This window comes from Anopheles moucheti, chromosome 2 (genome assembly GCF_943734755.1).
Source record: "Anopheles moucheti chromosome 2, idAnoMoucSN_F20_07, whole genome shotgun sequence".
NCBI classification, from domain to species: domain Eukaryota; kingdom Metazoa; phylum Arthropoda; class Insecta; order Diptera; family Culicidae; genus Anopheles; species Anopheles moucheti.
In genome coordinates this window covers 55423713-55441727 of record NC_069140.1, presented here as the reverse complement: position 1 = coordinate 55441727, position 18015 = coordinate 55423713, and the positions used below count along the sequence as shown (strand labels likewise).

General features: G+C 41.9%; 1 protein-coding gene across 1 annotated transcript in view; it reads right to left on the bottom strand.

Annotated features, from left to right (window-relative positions):
• LOC128310394 (uncharacterized) overlaps window positions 1–2056 on the bottom strand; it is a 48432-nt gene extending 46376 nt beyond the window's left edge. The window contains exon 1 of the mRNA XM_053047023.1: window positions 1630–2056. Coding sequence (XP_052902983.1) covers window positions 1630–2056 — 427 coding nt within the window. The remainder of the gene's footprint in view (window positions 1–1629) is intronic.
• Window positions 2057–18015: the final 15959 nt, after the last annotated feature.

The window sequence follows — 18015 nt, the reverse complement described above, 5'->3', positions numbered from 1 at the left end:
GTTCTCGCACAACGGTCTTGTCACAAAACACACACACACAAGCAGGTCAATTTCGCTCGTGACCTAATGCTAGGCGCTGGAACAGAAAGCTGGTGCCAGTGAACGATTGTAAGCCAATATTTCATTGCAGGCGTCGGTAGCAGACAATCCGCCAGGCTGGTTCCTAGAAGCGTCCTTTTGCGTTCAATAAAAGTCTATGCTCGGACCGCTTCGCCAAGCGCCAACAAAACGAAGGACGAGCGTGGGCCAGTTATGATTGGGCACGTCCTGAGCAGGATGGTTTACTATTCCTGTCGAACGCCCCTCGATCCAACCACAAGTGGTGTTCGATTTGATTTCTGGTCTTTGCCATTCATTGTTGGAAATGAAGTCAGCTTCACCTTCGTTCGCACGTCGTCGGACGAGAAAGTTCTGGACGATCGTTTCATTTAGTTAGTCTCGGTGTGGGTGTACACACCCCGTCTGTGTGTGTGTACGTGTATTGTTTTTCTATTTCCAATCATTTTTCCCTTCGCATCAACCTCGTCGGGCATCAGTGGTAACATCACTTCTGTTGCACTCGTTACTAGGCTGCTTGGATCTTGAACGTGAACGTGCGGTACACGGGCAAAAGGTACAACTTTGGGACAGAAGGCACAAAACTTTCGACAGCAGGCTATAGCATCGTAAACACAACGCCTTGGCAATAATTCATACTTTCATTGGCCCTCTCGTCGTGGCCGCTCTTCAACACCGACTCCTTTCTACAACCGGAGCACTCAATCTGCGGAGTGTAAACAGCACTCCAAACGCCCCGGCCTGCTACGATTGGCGAGGAAAGGCAGACATTTGCACGATAGAGTTCGAAACAATCGAACGGTGGAATTAATTCATCGGGAGCCACGGTTCTGATTTCCATTTCGAATACGGAACGGAACGAAAATGAATAAGGTTTGGCCCCGTCCCGGACGGAGCGGGCGTTTAAATTATTAAAACGATAAAGCAAGCAAGTGGGGGGGGGTGAAAGTGGTACGAGCAGAAGAAGATAACTTTTGCACGTTTCATCATAAAAACTGAATCGAGGCTACTTGCTGCTGCGTTAGCGCGGCAGATAGAAAGACGCTGTTGCCGTATTCTTCGGCAACGTAAAACTTTCACGTAAGGCACGTAACGAAATCATCTTTTGGTTAAAGGGAAAAGGTTAGAAGCAAAAAGAAAACTCCCCTTCCACGATTCATTACAAAAGTTAAACGGGATTACACCGGTGCTCGATGGCGTCCGGACAGGACAGTAGGGTCGCAGGAATGGATCCGTTTGCACACAAGCGCTGGATCGTTTGTACTATTAGCTGGGTTTCGAAATTATTTCATTATGATCGTACTTAGATCCAATAAAAGTAATATCCTCCGGTACACCACCACACCACCGAAGAGGGGAGAAGCGTAAAGTTTTCCGATCCTTGACTAAGCGATCGTTTTATTGCCGAGGAGGGTTTTTTTATCTCGAAGCGTAATCAGATTAGCAGATACCAGCGCCAGAAATGCTACCGGCAGCTGCTTTCCTTAAGAAGTTTTCATTTCATTTCTAAACCATCGCGGGGGGTGGTTTTTTTGATGCGATGCAGCCCACAGACAGTTTGCAAAACCTTACCTCGTATCAGCTGCGCGGCAAGAAACATATCCCTCAGGTGCGCCGGAAGCATGTGCAGTGCGGACAGCGAATCGACACCGGCGGTACCCAGTTTGCTGCTCATCTTCGCACCCAGCTGATGGTGATGCAGCGGATAGTGGTGCGGATGGTGAAGGTACTGCTGCGGCTGTTGCTGCTGATGCTTCAACGGATGCACGTCGGAGGCGGATTTACCTCCGGATGATTTGGGATCAGCTTTCGACTCCCGCGTGGTGCCACTCGCGTGCTTCGTCTTAGCGTTCGTGGCTATGGTCGTAGCGGTGGACGTTGTAGTCCCCGACGTCAATGTCGTCGTTGCCGTCATCGTGGAAGCCTTCGGTTGTGTAGCGGCGGCATGACTTTCGGCGACACCTTCCGTACTACTACACGAGTTTGTGCATTGTTTCATGATACGAAGTCGAATCCTTGGCTTATCTCCCACCGTCAGTGGAGTCGTGCATCGATTTTTGGATGTAGTAACTAACGTTAGGTTCGATACAAAAGCAGATGAGGTCCAACTTCAAAATGAAACGTGTGCTGCTATCATCGATAAACCACTCCGTCGTTCACTTCAGGTAAAAACTACGCTTTACGCCAGGTCTTCGCGGAGGAGGAGGTAATCTGATTACCGATCAAAACCAACACGCTGCTGCTGCTGTCGTTGGAGCTGTTATTTTTCTAATGCACTCACGGTTTTGTTTCTTGTTGCTGGTACAGTATGTATGCATTCGCAGCCAATAGGGGCCACCAATATTACCACAACCAAAACATTCAAAACAAAACTTAACAAACGCGTCAACAGGCGTGCTGCCTGTACGCTTTATCCATATCGGTACGCTGCAGGTGTCGCGGCTGTGCCACAAACGTCGATCTCCCTCATCTTGGCGCACGCACCACCAACTTGTCGAAGGCGAAGAGCGAAGCGTTCCGCACCACGGTGGACTGGTGTGAAGGATGCATTTGTCATTGGGACGTCACAAACTATCGCTAATTAGTCAAGGATAGCAAGTGATCCATCACGGACACCGCATTCCCCCGCTGTGGTCACACAGAGTGCGCAAGAACGAACGCACAAACCACCTTGAAGTTTTTGGCACGGATGCTGGACAGCACAGGATCTAGAGAAACGTGAAAAAAGTTGCATGGTTCAAGCTGGAAGGTTCTAGTGTTCGTGTGACCTCACGATCATCACACCTCTTACGACGTGGCTCGATATTTTGACCGCTGTATTGAATGTTACTTTTCTTTCTATTTGTGTTGAAGATATTGCCTTAATTTCACTGCCATAATTTCACGCTGACGACTTTGCCATCACATCGTTATCAAAACAACCAAAAGCAATAATAAAATCGCTAAGCAACACGTTAAAAAAGTATAGAAAAATTTTGCAACAAATGGAAACTTAAAGTAAACGGAAATAAATCAGCTAAACTAAATACACCAGTAAACGAAAACTTCCCCAACGTTGTTTAAAAATAATCGTGTAAAATACTTAGGAATTGCCTTGGATCAACGCATTACATTTAAATCACATTTAGAAAATTATGTAAGTAAAACTGAAAAAAACCTTCAAATGTCTTTAATCCCTAGTAAACCGGAAATCAAAACTGAATCTGCGAAATAAATTGCATCTTTACAACGCTTGCTTCAGGCCTCTACTAATGTACGCTGCTCCTGTATGGAAGAGTTGCGCCAAAACTAACTTAAAGAAATTGCAAATTTGTCAAAACAGATTACTAAAAATCCTCTTAAATGTCCCACCATGGTACCGCACTATTGATCTGCACAAAAAAAAACCAAACTCCCATCTCATTACAAATTATATCGACAAAGGAAGACAAAAAAAATAAAACAAAGAGAAAAAACAAGAAATAGAAATGCAGAAAAAAAAAACAAAAAACAAATAGGCAGAGACTCTAACTACATGTCTTTTGTACAGCAAAATACATGGTAGTTAAAAAAAATTCAAAGCATAGAGAGAAACAAGAAGGAAAAGAAAATAAAAATTGAGACTAGAAGACCCACAGAACAAACAAAATTAAGATAAGAAAATAGATAGATAGAAAAAGAAGGAAAAGAAACTAAACTACCAACAGCAATTCAAAACACAAAAAAAGAAAGAGAAATAGACTGACAGGTCTAATCTACAGAGACAGTAAAACTCTGATTATGAGCCAACCCGGCATCATAGGAGGTAAACATTGTCGACAGAAGAAGAAGAAGAATTATATCGATCTGATTGCGCGAAAAAATATTACAAAAAAAGGCCAAATGAGTGCAAATTCATTTGTACAGCAACTAGCTGGATAATCTAGGTAATTTAGTAGATAATTTAATTTAGGTAGATTGAGTGTTTCTCTAGTTAGTCTAATATTTTTTTTTGAAATAATGTTTCTCACATCATTAACTCCAACGACCAGTATAAAAATTCAATCTCGGTTAGAAAAGAATATATCATTGCGCAGAGATTATTAATCGAACCCACTACTCCAAATTACCATTGTGACGTCACATCTAGAAATTATAAATAATAAAGATATACTGTAACTAACTCAGTGCTTGTTAACCAAACGAATAACATAAAGCTTAAATTTTTATCAAAATTGATAATTTCATAATATTGAACATCAATTAATCAAAGAAAAAAAAACAAACTGTCTGGCAATTAAGAACAGATTTTTCTATCAACAGTACGCTCTCCGTACCGGGCGGAAGTGTGGAAGAAATCGCTCGACCAAATATTGACAATGTCTGTAAACCCTAAACCGAGGTTTCCACGAGTGCAATGGACTGGATTAATGAGATACCATCGGAGATATACGGCTGGAACGGCGCGACAGCGAAAAGTACGGATTGAAATGACACTGAAGTTCAAGTATTAGGCCGCGAGTAGATCTGGCATTGGAGTACTCCCTGTCAGCACACCCTCCGTGATTATATTATCGAGGGGGGTAAACGACGAGCGTTCGGTGTAATGGATGTAAAGCATCTCAAAACTGGCACTCTGTCGACCGTTTACCACGGCGTTAAATGATGCGTTAATTTGTTCGCATTAAACTCGCTTCCGAGCGAAGCGCTGTTAGGCAGGGCAAGGCCCAACTTAGATGTGGGCACAACTCTCGGTTGGTTAACTTGCACTTTGCTGGGAATGGGGATCATGCTGGCGAAGGGTAGTAAAGGCACCGGAAAGTGAGGATTTTTGCCGTTCCTGTTCGCTAGTCGCTGTCGGGATGTACCAGCGTCATCGGAGTAATGATCATCATCACCCAGAGATTTGTGCTAGCCCATTGTGGTGTACGTATTTGGGCGAAGAAACGATTCGGAGCGGGCTTGAGCGTAGCAAATCATCGCTAATGAATTCACAAGAAGGGAGAGAAGAAAAACGCTCCCAGTAAAGCACGCGAACAGCACGCAAGCAGATTGAGTTAGTTAGCTGACGCGAGTTGCTGACGCGCGGTAGATTTTCTCTTCGTCGATGTTTATTTAAATGCGACGGAAAAAAGGCATGTTTTTCAGCGCCAAACGGGGGTGTTGAATTTTTACGGCAAAGTAATTCTTTTACCCCTAGAGAGGCAAGAAGGATGGCTTCATTTTATGGCAGTATACACAGCAATCAGCTGATGGAGCGTGCTGGTTAGTAGAATTATAAAGCTTTACGCGCCATTCCGGGGCATGGCTTATTGAAATCAATGAATGATGATGATAAGGGTTGTTATTTGTTTTTGTTTTCGTTTTCAAATAATCCAAGATCAGCCAAATGTTGAAGAGATTTCAAAGCAAACATTTCACTTGAAGGTTCAAAGAAACTCGTAATATAATCCTCTTATATCGGAACCTTAGACAGTCAATAGGCAATCTTTTTCTTGCACACATCGTTTTTCTACACTCATCTCTCAGTGACAGAGTAACGGCTTAAGAAACACTGCCTAATCGAGCAAACAATCTTCTACTGACATCGACTTCCTTCAAGCTCTTCGTATATCCGGATTTAGCATAAACGAAACGGAAACCCCTAAAATAATCGACCCTTCTTCTATCGAACTAGGGGGAAAAAAGAGCGGAAACATACTTTAACAGGCCTAAATCACATCCCGCATCAGCGGGTACGACGATCCCTTTTCAAGAGGAAAATGCGCCACTGTGGTGGAATCAATTTCGTTCGATAAACGGCTGAACTAAATGTGTTTTCCATCACCGCAGGATGAGGCAAATCGCTGCAAGAAGAGGTAAAGCACAACAACCTCAAGCGGAGGGTAAATATTTTTGCCCTTTTGGTTCCCTTTTTCCACCCACCATCACCATAGCTTGGGGTGAGAGCCTTTATGTTAACTCGAAGCACAACACAATCGACCAGCCAGCCAGCGCCATTGCTGCTCCATCAATTCGGGGTTACTTTTTGGGGATTGGGTTTCTCGAAGTCTCGAAGGTTCGTTGCCGATTTTCCGGTCGCATTTTTGTGATTCAAATAGGATGCCAATATTGCTGTCGAAGGTTAAAAGCTGCACACGTTGGAATTGAGTGAAAGTGTCGCTGCTGGCCCATCGAAACACCACACGTTTGGCAACAACTATTTGCGAGATGTTGGGTTATAAAAGGTGACACTCGCGCTAGCATACAATTTCATTCGTTTTTAAATCATTTAAGAGATCGCTTTGTAAGGTGAAAAAGGATTCGACTTGAATGAGGGGCAATATTAAACGTACCGTATTTTAGCGTGTATAACCTTGCCCCCTTTTAGGTCAAAAATGACCAAAGTCCAATTAAGGGGGTCGTTATACAAGGGTAGTAACTTTTCCGTTCTAGCTTTATGGATTAAAGTTCGTTTTGTTAAAATAAAAGGATGGATGGATAAGACAAGGATGAATCTGTTGTTTAAAAACTGTTTGGAACAAGAGACCTGGAGCTTGTAGCGGTTAAACTCCAGCAACTAGTAATATAAACGTAAACATAACGTAACTGTCAGTCAAGCAAAAATTTGACAGTTCAGTGACAGACGGAAATAAAAGGAGTGGACGCACAGCGACATCTACCACAGGCGAATTCACGTGATCTTTTATTAATGCGCAAAGAAACCAGAGAGTATCGCATTAAGCTCTTATGAAAAATCAGCAATGCTAGTACTGGATGCATTTAGAGGTCATCTACCAGCAGAAGTTAAACAAATTGTTGCTGAAGCAAAACGTTTCTGGAAGTCATTCCTGGAGGTCTTTGCTCCAGGTCTAAACACTTTGCTGGTGTTTATTATGAACATTATGAACATTGTTCTGTAAGAATTCATTTCTTATATTGAGCGACATACATTTGGTTGTCCGCCAACACGAACACGACATGGTCAGAGTTTCAGGCGTGTCAAAACAGGGTTGCTGGATCTGAAAGATCTGTGCAAGCTGTACCAAATTACTGCAAGCATGAGCTTCGATATCGTACCGGGTGCACTAATTTTGCATTACTCCTCCTTCCACGAGGGCAGCATGGACAACAAATGGCATGATATCCTTTTGTCCCAGTTTCGCCACACTAACATTTACCTCCCATCTATGCTACAGTTCGCCACTGCCCGTTTATCTTGTACAGTTGGCAAAATGAAAGTTATTTCATTTCCAAGCTACACTGGGAACGCTCCGACTGTGGCTCCAAGTGAAAGCCGGAACCGTAGTGTATGCGTTTTATTTGCTGTTGTTGTTGTTGGCAACGTTAGGCGTGCGAAAAGGGAAGGAAGGAAAGGAAGGCTTTGGGGACTTATGGTTCACGGAGAAGTGAGCCATAAAAAGTCACCATCGCCACCATGGCAAGAGATGGCAAGATGAGCTGGGAATAATGTCTGCCTTACTGGCAAGCGGCAGTAAGTCTCGGCAGTTTTTAACAAACTGCTGAAAGCTTTCGTCGTCCACTCGAAAGATTAACAAAAACAGCGGGCTAAGGAAGAAGCAGCGCGCGCAAGCGGTTTGTAGGTTGGATTTATGCAAATAGTTTGTTTGTTTCCCCGATGCTGCTGCTGCCTTTCGGTGGCAACATAATTGAATTTTCGGCAAATTCGAAGTACAACCGTACTTCGTGGGTATAGGCAACGGAACTTGTCCTGCCACGGTGTGTATGCACCTAGGATGAGGGTTTGGCGCGGCCGTGAGAGCAAACCGTCAACGAGGAGTAACCGGGCGGAGGCGTTTTGGAAAGTGCCATTTCCGCAACATTTATCGCACTCGTTGGTGGTGGAAGTTGCTGCACAGACGGAAAGAAAACTTGCAGCAAAAAACACGCAACTCGTATGCACCCGGGAGTGGGTTTGAGTGTGAGAATTTTATGATCATTGTTTCGTGGCCCGGTTTCGGTTGGATCATATTTCAGTGCCGATTTGGGTGTGCGCTTCCCGAGTAGTGGCCGTTAAGACGCCCAGATATCTTGATGGTTCTTCGGGATTCCCGCTACATACGCCGTGTGTTGTTTGCCGTAAAGCAGGTGGAAAAACGGGAAGCACGAAGTAGTGTCTAGTTTGTGAACAATCGCATATTTGTGTTGCTTGGCTTTTTTGGGCCTGGACCCCCACACCAGCCACCGTCCATTGCACCATTTGCACGTACCTTCATGCTGACTGTTTAAATAAGACTAAGTGCTCTAAGTTAGTACTTTTTTGGTGTCGGAGAAATGCTTCCCAATACGATTTCGTCGTTTCGTACAAATAAAGGATAAACTCAACTATTTAAAGCAACAGTTTTAAGATTTAAGGGCTAGTGGCTACAACAATCATGCGTATTTTGTTGCAACTTAGACTGTTATTCGGGATGATATCTTTGCCTTTAAACATCTCCATTTGCCGCACACGTCACCTGTCAAACAGAGGAGGTTTGGCGCGGTAAGCATGATGATCAAGACCAGGCCAAAATGTCAACGGTCGAAACGAACACAATAGCTATTGCCGCCGAAAATGGCTCTGTGTATCAACTTTCAAAAAACCATTCGGGGTGTATGGGAAGACATGAGCATGAGAAGCATGAGAGGGTCAGTTGACGGCCTTTTCGGGGAGGTTTGACATTCGCATCGTTTAATCTGTCATTTGCATCCGTAATGTATCTGTCACGTTGACACATGGCTGTGGTGGTGGTGAGCGAGCCCGATATATTGTGTTACCCGTGGTATAATGATCCGTTTTATGTGTTTTTTGGTTTTTCTCGTTTATAGTCCACCGTTTTCGGCACACATCATATCGGGAATCTATTTCCGCGGTCGTCCTGCAGCGTGAATCAATGTCGAGAATAGAATAGGCTTAGGTCCGTGTGTTGAGTGTTTTGTTCGTTGCTGCGAAAATATCATCATCACCATCATCATGCGTACCATCCATAGTGCCATCATTACGAAGCGTGCCAAATTGTGCAAACAGGAGCAGCAAAAAAAAAACAGCTAAAGACGAAACAAATAAATAGTACGAAATCGTCAAAACCAACACCAACGTGACCGACGCGCGTCTGGTCCGGGGGGATGATGCGTGAAGGTTGTGTCGCACGACATAAAAGCAGCGCAAAAGCTATATTTGTATGTATGTCTCGCGTGAACCAAAAGTTCACGAGTGTCGGAAATTTTGATTTTTTTTGCCACTCCAAACATATCTCATCTTTGTCTTCCTGCGAGGAGAAACTTTTACCTAATATGTTGTGCAAAAGGAAGCGGCCGCCGACGATGAGAATTTGCGTGTTTGCATGTAGTTGGGTGAAATTTCGAAACCAAAATCCGAGAGTCACACCCAACAGAGCGGTGGTAGAGCGGATGGATGCCGAAATGGTGCTTATGTTAATTTCGAACGTCTGGATGTCGCAAGTTGATCGGACTATGGGGTGCATTATCTATCGCTACCGATCGCCGAATATTCGCCCGATTGTTGTATAAATGAGATAAAGAATGATTTCTTCTTCCAACACAACTTAAACCTCAATTTTGTGGGAAGATTAGGACTGCAGAACGACGCAGAATATATAAAGAAAAAAACATTTACAAATGAATTCTAAGGTAAGGTCTAAATAAAGATCCTAGAAACCAATTCAGCAAGAGGAAGAATAAAACAACAAATAGTGTCGTAGCATGGTTGTTCTCAATCAATAAACGTGTAATCAATTATAGCTTTTTATGGTATTTTAAAATGAAAGATGAACCAACTATTGTAAGCATGATTTGCTGTCGCATGAGGTTCCTTTGAGTTCCGCCTTGTTTTACGATGTTACGTCCTTGTACAAATGTTCTGTGGCGATAGTTAGATAGACCGGCAGGTTATACGAATCAATTGTAGCTTCCACCCCTCCCGGACATTCTCGTGCGTCAAACCTGTCACATTAGCACGCTGGAAGCGAGAACCGGTGGTATTTTAAGTAGCTGATGCTGTAAGACACCCTAGGCAAATTGTGTCCGGTTGTCCCAAAATGGGGACGTACGCGAGACGATCGTGTGCGGTTTGCTGAATAATTCATGATCTTCAGCTTTTAAGCTAACACACAAATGCACACACACAGACAGGTGTACAAACTCCTGTACGGAATGGTAAAGATTGCCAAACTTTAAGGCGGTTTTGCAACGTTTGGCCGCGTACGAAAAAGATTGCTCGTTTCGTTCGCACACAACAGCAGAAGCTCGTCACGCAATTTCGGATTCCCAATCTCCTGCTGCGGATGTTTGACGTTCATGGACAGGGCATGTTTCGTCGTGGCGAGAGCGATCTTGCACAAATACGTGCGCCAACAGTAAACAAGCGGCACGAGCGATAAGCATCTTCGCATCCAATCAACGAATTCTCTCAACGTCCGTTATGCCCCCAGGTCACCTCGAGGGCATCCCGCAGTGATACCGTTTTTGTTTTCGGCTCGGCTCGCTGTTTTGGCATAAATCTCCATTATGTGCAGCAAAAGGGTTGACCGGATGGTTCGTGACAAGACTGCGCCAGTTGGCAGCACCTTTTCCAGCTCTGAAGAACGCTGTTATAAAGTGGGTTAACACAGAGGACACTAGTCGATTGGTGCAGCAATGAGCAAATAGCAAAGTCTTGCGTACCGTAAAAAAGTTGTTTTTTTTTTTTTTTTTGTTTCGTTAGAACGGCCTGGCCGTATCGACTTATTTTACCACGTAGCCGGATAGTCAGTCCTTGCTACGGGGGATTGGTCCGGATCGGATTTGGTCCGGTCCGTTCGTGTGAAGACCGGCTCCGCTACCATCATGCCACCGGGCCGCTCCATCAGCGTTGTTATCCTCCTCCAAAAAGTTGTTATTAACATAATAAACAAAAAGCACAATTGCCGCAGCAATGCATCAACGCATTGCGCACAGGAAGAACAACCGTAATATTATTGGTAGATATAAGAAACAGAATGCACTGCCGCCAAGAAAGTACGACTTGTTGGCGATAAACATATTTCATGCGTTTCCCTTCTATCCTTGACAACAAATCTTGTATCTAGCAAGATGCCAAAGTTCGATGCCAAATAACAAGAAAGCACTACGGAAAGGTGCAGTTTGCAATGTGAGAACGGTCACAAGGTCGGGTGTACATCTCCGTACGGAAAGCATAAACTCAATAAAAAACATTAAACTGATTTTCAACGGGCAAATTACACATAAGGGCCAGTTGTTGTTGTTGTCAATTATTAGAGAGATTTTGGACCTCCTGGGTCTCTTTCGACTCTGGTGGTAATAGGGGGAAAGGAGTTTGAAAAAGAAAAGTGGGTGCGAGGGGTAAAGTTTGAGATTTTGAGATCCTAATTACCCATGGAAGTGGCATACTAGATAAAAATAGTAGAATAGTAGAACCTTGGGGAAAGCAGGGTTGCTAAGGCAACCCAAACCTACTGCCATTAAGAGACGATAGACTAGTGGTATAATTCGAATTCGCCCAATGTTTTGTTTTTTATTCCCCTCTGAAATTGAATATAATTTATTATCATATTATAACTGTGAATATGTTTTTTTATTTGTTTATATAGTTTAGTTTGTTTTTCAGGAATTTTATAAGTTTCCTCTGTTCTGCAGGGTGAGGTGACAGAACTGTGTCTAGGTTAAAATCCAGATCGCACTGATCTCTCTGTATTTCGTACCCGTAGCAGTCAATAAGAAGATGCCGGACCGTGATTTGGGAGCCGCAAAATTGGCAGAAAGGAGGGGGTGATTTTGAGAGTAGGTAACTGTGTGTAGCGAAAGTATGACCAATCCGTAATCTTGATAACACCTGTTGGTCCTTGTTATTGTTAAGATCTTCCCAGGGTTGGGCAGAAATTTTAATGGATCTTAACAAACCTGATTGTTCTTTTTGCCAGATTCTCTGCCAAGATGAAAGAATATTATGTTTTACCTGCTTTATAGTGTATTTTCTAGATATGGAGTAAGTATCTGGACATGTTGATAGTCGACCTTCGTTTGCCAGTTTGTCTGCTATTTCATTTCCAGTGATTCCAATGTGGCTCGGAACCCAACAAAATGTACTATTATTGATGTGAGGAATTGATTCTATTGCTTGAATATGTGGGTCTTTAACGTGCCCTCGTTCAATCGTGGCTAATACGCTTGCACTGTCAGTAAAGATCACGTTGGATTTTTCCGAATTAATTAATATTTATTAACATTATAAATAGTTCAATTTATTTTGGGAGAGTTTATAAACCCAGGGCGATCAGAAATACGGGAAAAGTTGATAATGTCCGGCAATGTGCAATTGGTAATATTTTTGTAAACGTTTTTGGCTCTTAGGAACATAAGGGCCAGTCCTCTTCACTTAGGTTATTCAAGGTATGTCCAGTAGTGAGCGTTGCTTCATATTTTGAGCTTTAAAACAAACAAATGATAAACATATCTGTTTCACAAATTAAACCGAAAAAGAGTACTAGAAAAAAAACTCAAAAAGGACATCATCTTCATCTCACACCTTCAACAGATCGTTCTACCAATAGAACAAACAAAGCAAGCTTTACGCGAAAAGCAAGCTGTGGAAAAGGAAATACAAGGAATTGAATTATAATGAAAGGATTATCGTTATGAAATAAAATCCTCCTGCCAAAGAAGATGTGTATTTATTTCCGTTGCTGTATTTTCCGCCTTTTCCAAGCTGACCGGTATCATTAGTGTCAAGAAGAAATGAAAAAAAAAACAACATCACCAATGAAAAACGTTCTCGGTTCTGTGAAACGATTTGTTTCGTTCGTTCTTGTCTTGCTCAATTTGGTCGCTTCGAGCTACGACAGGCATTCCCCATGTCTGTATCCTCTCGATCGATCTCCACGACAAAAGCATGATTATGAAACGTGTGTTTTCGTGTCCACGAATTGTAGTGGATTTTGCTCTTTGCTCGTCTGGTAAATTTGGCAGGAGAAAAATCGCACCAAACCATGCCCACACGCTCCGTACAACCTTCCGGATGTTGCATAGTCCACAAAACAGCATGTCCTACATTTATCGTTCACTGACTGATATTATGGGGGATTGCAGAAGGAAAAAAAGAGTTTAAGGAAGCATTTTCTTGCGTTCTATCGATCAAGAATTTAAAAAAAACCATAGCAAGCAAAAGAAATAACTACGGATCACATTGCAGTGATACCGATACGGAAATAAGGAATGAAACATAAGTGTTTCCCAGATCCCACAAAGAAGAGCAAATGAGTGAAATTCTGGTGAGGTATGTGCACAGTGTTTGGAGTAAGTTTTTTTCAAGTGTTTAATCCTTTTTGGTACGCTGTATACAATTTTTTAGTTATTCCACGCAAGAAAATCATTCTGCATTTCAGTCCTTTTTCATAGTAAACCTCACAAAATTGAGTGTCGAGTGTCAATCGGATCAAAATGATTTTATTTTTGTGGTTGTTTCACTAATTGTTTTTAACCTCCACAATCGGTCAAAGAGTTTGCTTAAATTAGAGCGCTACATCCTAAAAAGCTAGCCCACAAAAGCATCAAAACAGCTTAATCCATATTTGTTTATCGGTCCTTTCGGAGTGTCTCTTCCTTGTACCTAACATTCCACTTTATAAAGCGGCATCACACTGAAGCGATCGAAACATGAAGAGACTAATCACCGGTTTAAACCATAAATCGTCCATTAGGTTCCGTGTATGGTGAGCATGCAAATTTGAACTCTCCTCGCGCAAGAGACCACATTACGCAATCGATGAGGGACGCAGAAAACGAAACGTCCCATAAACCGCTCCATAACTGAGTTCACTCCACCGATCACAAGAACCCCAAAGAACCGGTGACCACTACGCCACACGAGCGGGGCCGTGTGTTGCCAAACATATTTTTTTCAGAGACGTTTAAAGTTGTGTCCGTTGTGGTGTTTGCGTGTGGGTTTTTTTTGTTATTGATTTGAATGCGAAAGTTTATGACGTCGCCTATAATTGATTGTCCCAAACTTATTGGAGAACCCCATTCGTGAAATTGGATATTATAACAAAAAACAATTTGGCAAAAAATTGGAAGGAAGCAGTTGCGGTAGTAGTAGTAGTAGTGATATATATTAAGACGATGAATATTTTGTTTTCACAATAGTAATTTACATGTAATACATAAAACGGGTTCGACTTTTACGTCTTTCCTCGCATACTTAATAACTTTACTCGCATTGCGATGTGTAACGAATATTGCTTTACCTGTAAGGCGTACGGAAAATTATGAGTGGGAAAACTTTACAGACAAAAACCCAACAAGTTCGAGAGAAAAAAAAATACCTTATCATAACTAAGCTTATATCTAAAATAGTATCTATTCATTAATCTACCTACTCTAGTTAAGTCATGTTGACTTGATTGTAAACTTATATGGTGATTATTTTCGACCTCTGGTTTTGTTGAGGAAAATAACATTTCCTGTCTGAGAGGTTGGTCTGCATAGCGGATTTGTTTCGAATAGGTTTTGATAATTTTTTGTGTAATAAGGATGTACGGTACCAAGGAGGAACATTTAGTATAGCAACATTTAGATTAGAACATTTAGAACATTTAGATATTTGTTTTGAATTCTTGTGAGTGTTTTTTTTTTATGCATTATTGGCCGTATTGCTGCTTTATAGAGAAGGAGCTTATTGTTAAAGTTGAGTTTCGATTTCCTGTGCAGAAAACTGTATAGGATTTTAAACATTTTTTCACATTTTAGCAAGGTAGCTTCAGTGTTGTTCTTGAAGGTTAACCTTTTGTCCAAAAAAATGCCTAAGTATTTGACCGAATTTTTCCAAGGAATTTCATCGTTTTTATATAGAGGGTTTTTTTTCCAATTGGTGGACGTTGTTAATTTTATTTTATTATTTTATTTTTTTTCTAATATAGTATATCCCCGTATACTTATATGGTATACCCCTTATACTAAATAGTATATCCCTAGTACACCGAATTAGTATATATTTATTTTATTTCTGTCATTTCTGATCTTCCTTTCTCAAATTCTCAAATTGCGCATCTGTGAACGTCGATGCGTGTAACTTCCATTTGGTAAAATCATAGTACACATGGAAAAATAAATTGTTGGCAAGGGGATCATAGAAGGCCTAGCGAAAGAAAGCAGTTTAAAGAAGAGCTGGGAAATCAAAAATGCTCCACACAAAAGAAAAAAAGATCCATGGATGTGGGAAATAATGTTACCATGGAAACGTTATAAGTCGCCTCCAACTAAAATTTGTATAGCGAAATTTAATCAATCATAATCGAGCACTATGTTACTATTTTTACTGCAAAACGGAATCAAAACTGAAACAAAATGTTCCTATGATGAGGCAAAATTCTTCTGCCAGCATGGAAACCATAGCCTACTGAATGTGGGTCTGCAACTGTCTCTAGTGCAACGTACGAGTGTTTACGAGGATGTTGAATAGATAGTTTGAACACTAAACAATCTATCAAACGTCCAAATCAACGGTGAGTGAGCAACGGATTAAGGTAGCTGCTACTTATCATTATTTCCCACTCATAGCATCACATTGGTCTTGTTATATCAGTGCTTGTATTACTTTTCGGAGGCAGAATTTATTATCATCGGCGCGCGTAAGAGCACTTACACGCTTGCGTTTAAGCTGTTTATGGTGTGCTCTCCATCATCGACAGATGTGTGGTCATTATAACACCCTTCCCAAACGATCCGACCTGTATCATCGCTTCCTTGCCAAAAGCACTCGGGGCGGGGGAGGAAGGTTCGTTAATTTAATACGATGAATAACAAAATATGTGAGTGCGAAGCGGACAATGTTTCGAAAACCGAACATGATATATTCATTGGGAAAGGTTCATATTGGAGGATCAACGTTCATGTTAAAATTCATTACACTGTTTTCCAGTACGGTGTTAAACTAAAAGGAAAGGGTCAGGGTAAAGCTGTGCTTCCGGATCGAGCTTAATCGCAAAAAAAAAAATGGGAGCGAAACAAATTGATCGATCAGCGAGCTGACAAGGCAAATGTTTAGGTCACACCTCATTTGAATAATATTGAAATGTAAAATTAAATCTCATCGAAACCTAGGTGGCTGCGTTGCTCGCAAGCTAATGCGGGCGCTAATCCGCCGGCATCAATCGGATCAAATGGGGCTAAGCTGTCGTCTATTCGCTGCTGCAATTATATTTTTTGCTATTCTTTTAAGATCCCGCGCTGATGCATGTGTCTACGCTTCGTAGCTTGCTTCCACATTTGTTCAAACATTCAAACCTCCTGTTGTCTACTATTTTGCGTGTATCCGGAGGCCGTGAACACGGTCAGACTCTTTTTCAAAGTTTACGACCATCCATCGCTGCTCACGGCGAATTCACGGTCATTTTTTATTGCCAAATCACGATTCGCCATTTTCGGCACCGGCAACCCGGTGTCTATGAAATCTATTTGTTTTTCATCCCGCCGAGATTTTTCGACAAGGTGGGAAGCGCGTATCGATCTCGTTTGGAGGTAATTTTGTTTTACGTTCGTTCGCATGCTAAACCGCGGGCATAAAATTTTAAATTCTAATCCAAATGCTTTATTTTTTTTTTTGAAAACGTGTATCGGAACTGAAACGTTGCCCAGATACGATTTCCGGATGACCTTCGGTGTGTGGTGCTCTTCTTTTCAGATTACATTAGGAAAATGTAGAAGAAGCCGGGAAGACAGCATGGGAACATATTTTGCGAATTTCAGTGGGCGATTTTTCTAGTTAGAGATTGTGCGTGGAAGTTAATCGTTTGAAGCTGTTACTTAAGGAGAAACCATGGGCTATATTACATCGGCCAGTGCTTAAATCTTCTGATCGTTTCGAAGCCATTAATTAATTGCCAGGAGGATCTTGAACTTCGCCCATTTGTCATCGATTGGATCTTTTCATTTCAGTTTAGCTAAATTACCAACAACTTACCACTCTCCTCACCATTAAGGTGAAAAACGCATTTAGATAAATTTACAGCTATGGCTTTATAATAAAACTGATACTCCAAAGATGTATCTTTGAACTAATAAAATGAGGATGTACAGTAATAATTAACAGTAATAATAAAAGGATTTTATTGTTACTGTTAATCCACTATGTCCACTCCTGAAGCGATGAGACATACTACATTTATCACTGTATTATGGGACACTTGAAACAACGATTTCGTAGACATTTAGCAAAGAAAAATATACACTGAGCAAAAATTTTGCATTACTCAAATCATTTGTGTAAACGATAGAATTGTTCTAGATAGAACAGCTAGGGCACACAAGCTGTATAAACACACTGTTCAAGCCGTTTTCGCGCTTGGAGGTCAAAAGAAATAAAAAAGTCGGATTGGCAAATTTAGGACGACAGCAGCGTCAGACTGTGCCAAACAAAATAGAACGCTCACAAACACTTCCACCACTGACAAGCGGTAGAGTTTTAAACTGCCATCAAACTGGATGATCGATGATGATGATGATCCACACTGAAGCGAGGAGCAACCCCGGTACCGAAAGTGTACCAATGGGGGAAGTGGTTTGTGTTCGTGCTTCAACAAACTGGCCGCTTGTTCGCTTTTCGCAGGCCCCAACAGAAAACGGTGAAAGTTCGCGACCTTTTTTTTGTCAGTGCTTTTGTACCAGTGAATAAACAATGTTGTATGATTAAAAAAAGAACAAAGGATGATTTGGACGAACTTTCGACGATTTACATCTCACAAGATGCACAATTTCATCGATATTGTCGGGTATGACGAGGTAATTCAAACGATTCGATTATCCCTATTCTCTATTCACTGCTAAGCATAATACGCATGACCGCGGTCGATTGCAAAACGAATCACCAAGGTACTACCCGATAAACTGACCTGACCTTGACGGGTGTGACTGATGTTACGGCGATGAAAAGCTGTTCCCCAAAGCGAGCGACGCAAGTTCGTTCAACCATCGAATTGATGGACGTTTTTGTAGCGCAAAATGACAACC